Here is an 8,993-nt window from a genome sequence, read left to right on the forward strand (position 1 = left end):
AAACATCAAAAGTAGTTGATCCTGCATAGCTAAATTCAAAAAATTTAAACTTGGAGAATGAAAAACACGTTTGCAGTGAAGTATTTTTTCTCAGTCAGATGCAATTTCACTTTGATACAGAAAACAATAACATAACAATAATAATAACAATAATAAAACATTCTATTATGTTCATGAAAAACATTCGTTTTTGCAACATTTGCAATTAGTTTGTTTTCACTTAAGCAACTTCAGTCACAGTCAATAAAGAAGCAGCACTTCTAACTTTGCAATAGCGTTTTCCTGGTTTTGGCAATAATTAAAAATATATATCAATTTGAGTACAAATAAGACAGACAATTACACATTTAAGAAAACACATTCATTAATAAACATCAACGTACATTTAGGGCATCCATTTTCTTCACTCACTGCTATACAGGTGCGCTTAGCATTAGCCACTTAGCATACACGTCACACCCACCGAACATCAACCCTCTCTCGATAAGAGATTACTTTATCTTATGTGTACACAGCTTATTACTTAGTCACATATTCAACTCATAAAATATAGTATGTTTACCTGACTGAGTGTATATTTACTGACCTGTGGTAAGAATAAAGGACATTCACGATTTGGGGCTGGTGTTAGCATCTCGGCTGCATTTACCCTTCCTGTGTTCGCGTAAATCCCATTTTAACACAAATGCGATGCGCCACCTAATGACCTAGCATGTCGTAGCAAGGTAGTGATGTGAGTACAAACGAATGATTAAAAGAATTAAAATAAATGAAAAATAATAAGAAAACATATAATATGGTCTTCAGCGTTTCCAATTTGACTGGGAAAGCACATAGCCTTAAATGCAAACACACATGTTCTATTTTTTTTTTGTCACAGATGATAAAGAAAGAGGAAGATGTGTCTCCCCTACAGAGAAGGTATAAACTATGTTTTCTTAATTAATATTAATTAACATATTTTTTGATTTACAATTTTTATAATCTACAATTTCAATGACTTCATTTATTCTTGTTTCAGTTCGAGTGTGAGAGTCGCCACCAAGAGATTTGAAAACAACACAGTATGTAAAGGGTTTTTATCTCTGATAAAAAAATACTGTTGATTACCTTGCTCAAAATTCTAAAATTTCTAATGCATTGTACTCCGTAAAATAGTTTTTTAATATATTTGTTTGTTTGTTTTTTTGTTCGGCATAGGTAGAAAATGGAGAAGAGAAAATCTCACATTTTGCCAGAAAGTAAGACTTGAAGAGTTTTTGTATTATATATATATGTAAATATATGTATATTTAATCCAAATGTATAAAGGGTATTTACGCGTGGTGTGTTTTCAGTTCCAAACAGAGACTTTCCTCCAGATCTATCCAGGAGAAGTTGGAGAGATTGGCTCAAGCTGCTCAGGTTTATTTATAAAAACATATTTATCTATCTAGAAAGAAAGAGGGAAGGGGGAATACAGACAGAGTCTGTATTTTCCCTGTAATATCTTTCATTTTTGTTTTCCCTGATGTTTGTGTGCAGAAATCAGAAATGTCTCGACCTGCGGACGTGTCCCACAGGACACTTCTGCTACTGGACGAAGTGTCCAGGAAGAGAGGGCTGTTTGAGAGGGAGGAGCCACGGCAGGTCTCCTCGGGCAGCCCTGTGGTCTCCAGACAGGTGAATACAGTATATAATTACAAGATACTCACCTCACTCACATCAGATGTTTGAAATAATGGGTTTTTTTTCCTTTCATATTTTACCTTTAAAAACAAGGATTTCCGGAGTCAGGCTTCAGGAATGTCTCAGGGAATCAACCAGTGGATGAACAAGAACAGTGCAAGCGGATCTTTCGTCAGTGTCAGTGTGAGTTAGCATTAGCTGTACTGTAGCAGAGTGACACAAGGGGGCAGCGCGATTGGTCTGTTGTGGCGGGAAAATAAAAGAATATATATTGTATTTATGAAGATGTATTTTATGTATTGTTGTATTATTATATAGGTGTAACCTCCCATTCAGAAAATCATAAATGTTTTTGTGTTTCAGGAGCTGAGAAATGTAAATATCAACAGTAAAAGAACTTTGTTCGAAAACAGAGATGAAGGAGATGGAGGTGTCTCCAACACCCGCGCTGTCCATGTCTTCAAGTAGAGCAGAATGAATACAGGTAACACAATGGCTGTACAATACACTCTGAGTGTCACTGACTGTCCATCACTGTCACTGATTGTCCTTTCCTGTTGGTTTCAGACCGGTGACATTGAACATGGACGTCAGCAGACTGATTCCTTCTTTCAACACGTGGAGGTTTTCATCAGTTTTCAAAAAAAAAAAAAGTTCTGATGTTGAGATATTGTGACTGCCCGTTTTTGACTGACAATTTAAAAAGTTTGTTTTGTTTTCAGTTCGTCTGTAAAAGTTCAATCTGCTGTTTTTAGGCACTTTAAGAAGAGACACAAGCTTTGAAGTGAGGATAAATACATTTAAGTAAAGTAAAATTGTGTTCTTCATGACTGTTTCCTCACGTGTGCTGTGAGAGTGGAAATCCTGACGCCTAGTGATAAATAAAAATCTTTATCGTTTTTCTGTTGACCTGCCTTAAAAAAACATTGTTTGTGTGTGTTTTTTTTTTTTTTTTTGATACACATGGTTCAACATCTAAAACATAAACGTGAAAGTGAACTCCTTGTCATTGTAACCCATCTCCAAAGTGAACAGTGGGCAGCTCCCGGGGAGCAGTGTGTAGGGACGGTGCCATGCTCAGAGCACCTCAGTGGTAACTTGGCAGTTGCTGGACTCGAACTTGAAACCTTTTGGACCCAGTCCTTGGTCGGGGACCGCTGGTATAGATGTAACTTCTCCAGCTTTGATTCAAAGTTCAGTGTGAATGATCATTAACGGATCACAGTAGATGTGGCTCATGACGTTTGTCATCAGGAGTGTGTCCTTTAATCAGTGGCACCTGACAGGATGAGGATAAGAGCTGCAGCACTGTGATCCATCACTGACACCTCACTGTGTGTGTGTGTGTGTGTTTGTCTATTAATAACCCTGTCAGATAAAATTCTTTTACAATCACCATTTCCAAAAAACTGCCGCTTTGGAATTCTGGAATACACACGCACACACACACACACACACACACACTCCTTCTTTCTCTCAGCATCAGTCTCTCGTTTCTCCTCCTCTGCCAAACATCACTTCTTCAGCTCCAGGTAAGACCGTATGACTAAAAACTTGAAGACATTGTTTTGATGGATTTTTTTAACAATACTGTATTTTTTACATGAATATTTTCAATACAAATACGTTATCATTTTTATTGTTCAAGATTCTGTAAAACCCCGAAACCTTGTCTAATGTCTGATCAGGAGGAAGTAATGGAGGAGTACGACGAGTAAGAAGAACATTTTTTATTTCATTTTTAGGCTGGAATTAACTGATTAAACAAGAAAGATTACTGTATATACATATATATATAAAGTTTTTTTGCATAAATGCATAAAATATTAGTGTAGATTAATATTTGTTGTTAAAAAAATTAAAATTAAATTTTGGTATATATTAAAGAAAAAATGTTTATAATATTATGACAGTATTTCTCAAAAATTAACTATAAAATTTAAAATTAAATTAACGTTGTTTGATTAGTTCGTATCGTGCATCGTAGTTATCGTAGTAAAAAATAATTAATACGATACATTTTTTTTGTCTTTCTGTGTGTGTATTACAGAGAGGTTGAAGGTAAGCTTTAAAGATTTTTTTTTCTCTCACATAAGACTGAAAACTGATGAAATCTAATCTTTAATCATACGGGTAAATAATAACAACCCATGAAATATAACGTTTGTTTGTGTGTGTGTGTGTGTGTGTGTGTGTGTGTATCAGAGGAAGAAGAAGCTCCAGAAGGTAAGAACCCCACAGCTATACAGTAACTGAGTCCATCAACCGCAACAGATGAAAGTAAGAGAAAAAGAAACGTTTGTATCCAACAGAGACAGCCCTGTTTTTGCGTCAACCTTCCAGCAGGAGGCGCACAATGCTCTCTAATGCTGTCTCAACAGCGTTTCCCACAGTTAATGTTGCTGCATAATAATAATAATAATAATAATAATTATTATTATTATTATTATTATTAATAATTTAATAATAATCAGAGAGTCATTCATTCAATGTTTACTTGTGTTTTTCAACCACACAAGAGGAAGAGCAGCCTGCTGAAGACCAGGACCATCAAGAGGAGGAGGAGGAGGAGCAGAAGGAGGAGCAAGAAGCAAACGGTGGAGAACCCGGTGAGAAGAAACCAGTTCCTGACCTATAGCGCGTGGCGATTGTTCGCCGCAAACATGTCAAAGTCATCGGATCCAGTGTGTTCCTCCTTAGTGGGTTAAAAAAAAATCGGATCCAGTGTGTTCCTCCTTAGTGGGCTAAAAAAAAAAAAAGAGAGGAATCTAGACTTTAACCCTAATCTATTCATTAGACCATCTTTAAATAAAGTAAAACAGGTCTAATGACCTCCTGCTGTAAAACTGCTCTGTTATTATGACAGGTCATTCAGAGGTGACAAAAACACTCATCACAGTAACACGCTTGTCATCCAAAAAAGAGAAATATTTATGAAATGTCAACTTTGACCCTGAAAACCAACACGCCCTCATGTGAGCAAAGGTGTTTGTGATATTTTCCCCAGGTGAAGAAGAAGAAGAAGAAGAAGATGGAGACGGTAAGATTTTCATTTTACCTGTCGAGGAAGACAAAAGACTCTTACAGTAGTTTACCTCCTTAGTTGGATACATATTAAGTAAATAGTATATACATATATATATATATTTCAAAAGAAAATGTTTCTTTGCATGTCTATATTCTGTGGGAAAATCCCACGAAAAAATAGTGCAAATTGCCATCTTTTTTGTTTACTTGCACACCCCCTACTGGCAGGTCGTGCACTCCCAGGCCATTATTTGTGCTAATAAAAATAATAAAATAATTAATTCCCCCCCCCCCCCAATTCAGTCAGTTTCATTTTGAACAAAATGTGTGTGTGTGTTTGCAAGTGTGTGTGTTCATGCTTTTGTTCCATTTCTTTACAGAAGAAGAAGCCAAACCAAAATTCAAGTGAGTCCTGGTCATCAGAACTTACATTTTCATTTCTAACCTCTTATTTTTAAAGCTGCTTCAAAAACCTGTAGGTGAATGTACGACTGAAGGAAATAATGTTTGTAAAAATCTACCTGGATACATTTTACATTAATTATTAATAACAATGACAGGAAACTACTAGGAGTTTGCCAATCACTCACTCTCACTCGATCACAAATGTATCGTTAAACTTCACTTTTACGCTACGTTACTTACTCTGACCACAAGAGGCAGCAGAACACCTGTGGCTTCTACGTCTCTGTGATGTTGGTGTGTAAGAAAAGGCAAACAAAGGGCTATTTTAAAATGCAATACTAGCAGACATCACCGACTTCCACAGAAAACATCAACTGAGCTGCTGGTCTACTGCTGCCTCCAGTGGTCAGTTTGTGTCATGGAGCTAAACCTTTAAAAATATATATTTTGTAAAAAGAACCAGGGCTGTTGAAGTGTGTTAATTGCGTCAATTAAAAGATTAATCAGATTTAAAATGTTCACTAACTTATTGTTAGTCAACAGCGTTAGACTACGCATTTCTGCATTTGTCAACGGTTAAAAAAAAGATGAAAACAAAATGCAACAGCATCCAGAACAACGTTTGTTTTGTCATATTTGGGAATGTTGATTTACTGTGATCATTTACGACTTTCGATCAATCATGCTTAATCGTGATTAATCCCTATCTTCCCTTTGATTGATCTGATTACTTACTTACTAAACATATCTGAACTTCTTGCTGGAACCACTGTTGTGCGGGCCTGACCAGTTTACCAAAAGTCAAAAAGTGGGTGTGGCTCTAACGTATGTTTAAATATATGTTTAATTTTACAAAATGAGTGTTCAGTCAAAGATGTTTTTCACAACATTTGCTTGTTCTTCTTTTCTCTCTTCAGGCCGTTCATCATGCCTAACCTCATTCCTCCTAAAATCCCAGACGGAGAGAAGGTTGATTTTGATGTGCTAACCTCATTCCTCCTAAAATCCCAGATGGAGAGAAGGTTGATTTTGATGTAAGACAAAGATTTTTATTTTTTTTTACAGTTCTACGGTCTCTGCCTGAGGGTTTCTTTTTATTTACGCTCTGACAAAACGAGGAAACTGTCACATTTTTTTCAGGACATCCATCGTAAGAGGATGGAGAAGGACCTGATGGAGCTGCAGACGCTGATCGAGGTTCACTTTGACAGCAGGAAGAAGGAGGAGGAGGAGCTGATTCACCTCAAAGAAAGAATTGTGAGTTTGGTGGGAAGTTAGCAACCAATCAGCAGTGAGAGATTTATTACGTTTGACTGTTACTTTAGTCCAGGCGTGGGCAAACTTTGGGCCAATATAAATCAAATATATAATTTGGAAAAGTTTGACGGGCCGGATTAAAAACCTGAACGGGCCACATCCGGCCCGCGGGCCTTAGTTTGCCCATGCCTGCTTTAGTCCAAATCAGGAAAAAAAACCCTGTTTGAATCTGACAGAACTACTGAAATAAATACTGTGATGAACCTCTTCGGGCTAATTTACACTTAGCAAAGACTAAAACCGTGTTTTGCTGCAGGAGAAGCGTCGTTCCGAGCGAGCAGAGCAGCAGCGAATCCGCAGCGAGAGAGAGAAGGAGCGACAAAAGAGACTGGAAGTAAAGTCCCGACTGTGCTCCCGATACCAGAACCCTGAACGAATCGCTTAAACTGTGACCTAGCATCAGCTGCTGCTAATCTCCACAATCTGGACTATCAATAATCAGCGACTCTGTTGATTGGTTGCTCAGTCGGTTGTTTGGCTGTCTTGCTTTAGGATGAGCGAGCTCGTAAAGAGGAGGAGGAGGCAAAGAGACGCGCTGAGGACGATGCTAAGAAAAAGAAAACCCTGACCAGTCTGCACTTCGGAGGATACATGCAGAAGCTGGTGAGAAGAAGAAGGAGTGATGCATTCTGGGAAGATTAAGAAAAAGTCGTTTTTGTCTCTGTCTCTGACCCATTGCCTCCCAGACAGAGAAACGCAGCGGGAAGAGACAGACGGAGAGGGAGAAGAAGAAGAAGATCCTGGGTGATCGTCGTAAATCTCTGGACATTGAGAACGTTGGCTCGGACAAACTCAGGTCGGCGTAGAGACGCAAAATGTCCATTCATTTGTAAATGGTTTTCTACATGTGTGTGTGTGTGTGTGTGTACGTACAGGGAAAAGGCTCAGGAGATGTGGCAGTGGATGCACCAGCTGGAGGCTGAGAAGTTCGACCTGCAGTATCAGTTCACCAGGCAGAAATATGAGGTGAGCGTGAGCACTTACCGTAACTTCTGGACTATTGAGCGCACCTGAATATAAGCCGCACTCACTAAATTTAAAAAGAACAACATTATTGTAGATATTTAGGCCGCACTGCTCTATAAGTCCATGTTGTAACATGGGATATTTACACAGAAAGATTGTTTTTCACTTTGAATTTAATAAATGCTTTTTTCCGAACGTTGACTGTAACACGGCTGGTTACACGTTAGCTATTTCCCGCTTCGGCGCCTCGACTGTAGTTGGAATGCACAGGGGAGACTTATTGATCTGCTCCAGGGCCGAAGCTAACATTAGCTCTGGGGCTGAAGCTAACATTAGCTCCGGGGCTAACTCCCTTCACTTTGTGCTTGTCCGCAGCGTTTTGGCAACCAACTCACACTTCAACATGACAGGGCGACAACTGCTCTGAACGTTAGCTACCGTTCTGTCTCTTGCGTGGGCGACAACTGCTGTAAACTTTCGCTAACATTCTGTCTCTTGCGTGCGCCACGCACAGCCATTCACAGACAGACATACGCTACTAATATAACACACAGTAGGCTAGCAGGCTAATGGTAGCTACTCGCTAGCGGCATGAACTTTGTTAGCCGGGTAAAAAAAAAATTAGCTGCATCATTGTTTTAAAAAAAAAATAAAAAAAGTAGCGGCCTTATAGTCCAGAAATTATGGTACTTTTTTTCTCTTGTTTATGTTAACATGTTCTCAGTCATTTATATATGTTTTTCTTTCAGATCAACGTGCTAAGAAACCGAGTCAGTGACCATCTGAAAACGTAAAAGCACACACACATACACACACAGTTTTGCTTTGTTAGCACTACACGTAGACATAATGCATTCCTCAGCCCAAACCTAACCTTTTCTATCACACGTAGTAAGCTAACTTTTAATCATTAGACTAACTGATTAATCATTACATGACTCCGATCCTGACACTCAAACTACCCTCTTACTCAGTGGGAACCATGAAAACGTCCCCACGTGGACAGAGGTCATCAGTCTGTGGTCCTGTGTGCTGTGTGAACGCTGCAGAAATGAATGTGCATCGAGGCTAAAGAGAACACAGAGTCAGGCTTTGTATGAGCTGTTTTACCCAAACAAGAGCCTATATGAAACGTTGCCATCTGCCTGGAGGTTCTTCTTCTTCTTTTTCTTTCGTTCTACTTATGGTTGAGAAACATTTGTCACTGTCAGTTATGCAGCATCGTATGAACTCTTTGAACCCACTCATTTTTCCAAATCGGCGACGTGACAGGAGTCAATCTACATCATCCCCCCGTGGCTTCAGGCTCTGCCTGTCAAACCCTCCATAAATTAGAGTTAAAGCTGTAATTTTAATCTGACGATGTCTAACGTGTCAAATGCTCCAGTAGGAGATGTTCACACCCTTTGCAGGTATTTGTTACTTACAGGTGTCACCATGTTTTTTGTTTGTTTTGTTTGTTTTTTTTGGCTAATCCATGGGGGGAGGGTGCTCAATGTGTGACCTAATTTGTCTTACATTTTAATTTTAAAACACATTTTGTTCTATTTTGTCCTGTAAATATAATGTCACTAGATAGATAGATAGATGGATGGATGGATGGATGGATG

General features: G+C 38.6%; 2 protein-coding genes across 2 annotated transcripts in view; both read left to right on the forward strand.

The window, feature by feature from the left end:
* lad1 (ladinin) overlaps positions 1 to 2,315 on the forward strand; it is a 7,394-nt gene extending 5,079 nt beyond the window's left edge. Inside the window, exons 4-11 of the mRNA XM_025059111.1 lie at positions 881 to 921; positions 1,022 to 1,064; positions 1,201 to 1,241; positions 1,338 to 1,404; positions 1,525 to 1,662; positions 1,762 to 1,851; positions 2,032 to 2,152; positions 2,236 to 2,315. Coding sequence (XP_024914879.1) covers positions 881 to 921; positions 1,022 to 1,064; positions 1,201 to 1,241; positions 1,338 to 1,404; positions 1,525 to 1,662; positions 1,762 to 1,851; positions 2,032 to 2,136 — 525 coding nt within the window. The 3' untranslated portion in view covers positions 2,137 to 2,152; positions 2,236 to 2,315. The remainder of the gene's footprint in view (positions 1 to 880; positions 922 to 1,021; positions 1,065 to 1,200; positions 1,242 to 1,337; positions 1,405 to 1,524; positions 1,663 to 1,761; positions 1,852 to 2,031; positions 2,153 to 2,235) is intronic.
* An 802-nt stretch (positions 2,316 to 3,117) lies between these two features.
* Positions 3,118 to 8,993, forward strand: part of tnnt2a (troponin T type 2a (cardiac)) — a 6,693-nt gene continuing 817 nt past the window's right edge. Inside the window, exons 1-14 of the mRNA XM_008318112.2 lie at positions 3,118 to 3,200; positions 3,317 to 3,382; positions 3,719 to 3,729; positions 3,874 to 3,894; positions 4,188 to 4,277; positions 4,676 to 4,708; positions 5,076 to 5,100; positions 6,018 to 6,081; positions 6,241 to 6,357; positions 6,674 to 6,751; positions 6,910 to 7,020; positions 7,104 to 7,213; positions 7,293 to 7,383; positions 8,133 to 8,173. Of these exons, the coding sequence (XP_008316334.1) occupies positions 3,345 to 3,382; positions 3,719 to 3,729; positions 3,874 to 3,894; positions 4,188 to 4,277; positions 4,676 to 4,708; positions 5,076 to 5,100; positions 6,018 to 6,081; positions 6,241 to 6,357; positions 6,674 to 6,751; positions 6,910 to 7,020; positions 7,104 to 7,213; positions 7,293 to 7,383; positions 8,133 to 8,173 (830 nt within the window). The 5' untranslated portion in view covers positions 3,118 to 3,200; positions 3,317 to 3,344. The remainder of the gene's footprint in view (positions 3,201 to 3,316; positions 3,383 to 3,718; positions 3,730 to 3,873; positions 3,895 to 4,187; positions 4,278 to 4,675; positions 4,709 to 5,075; positions 5,101 to 6,017; positions 6,082 to 6,240; positions 6,358 to 6,673; positions 6,752 to 6,909; positions 7,021 to 7,103; positions 7,214 to 7,292; positions 7,384 to 8,132; positions 8,174 to 8,993) is intronic.

This window comes from Cynoglossus semilaevis, chromosome 10, assembly GCF_000523025.1.
Source record: "Cynoglossus semilaevis isolate Cse_v1.0 chromosome 10, Cse_v1.0, whole genome shotgun sequence".
NCBI lineage: Eukaryota > Metazoa > Chordata > Actinopteri > Pleuronectiformes > Cynoglossidae > Cynoglossus > Cynoglossus semilaevis.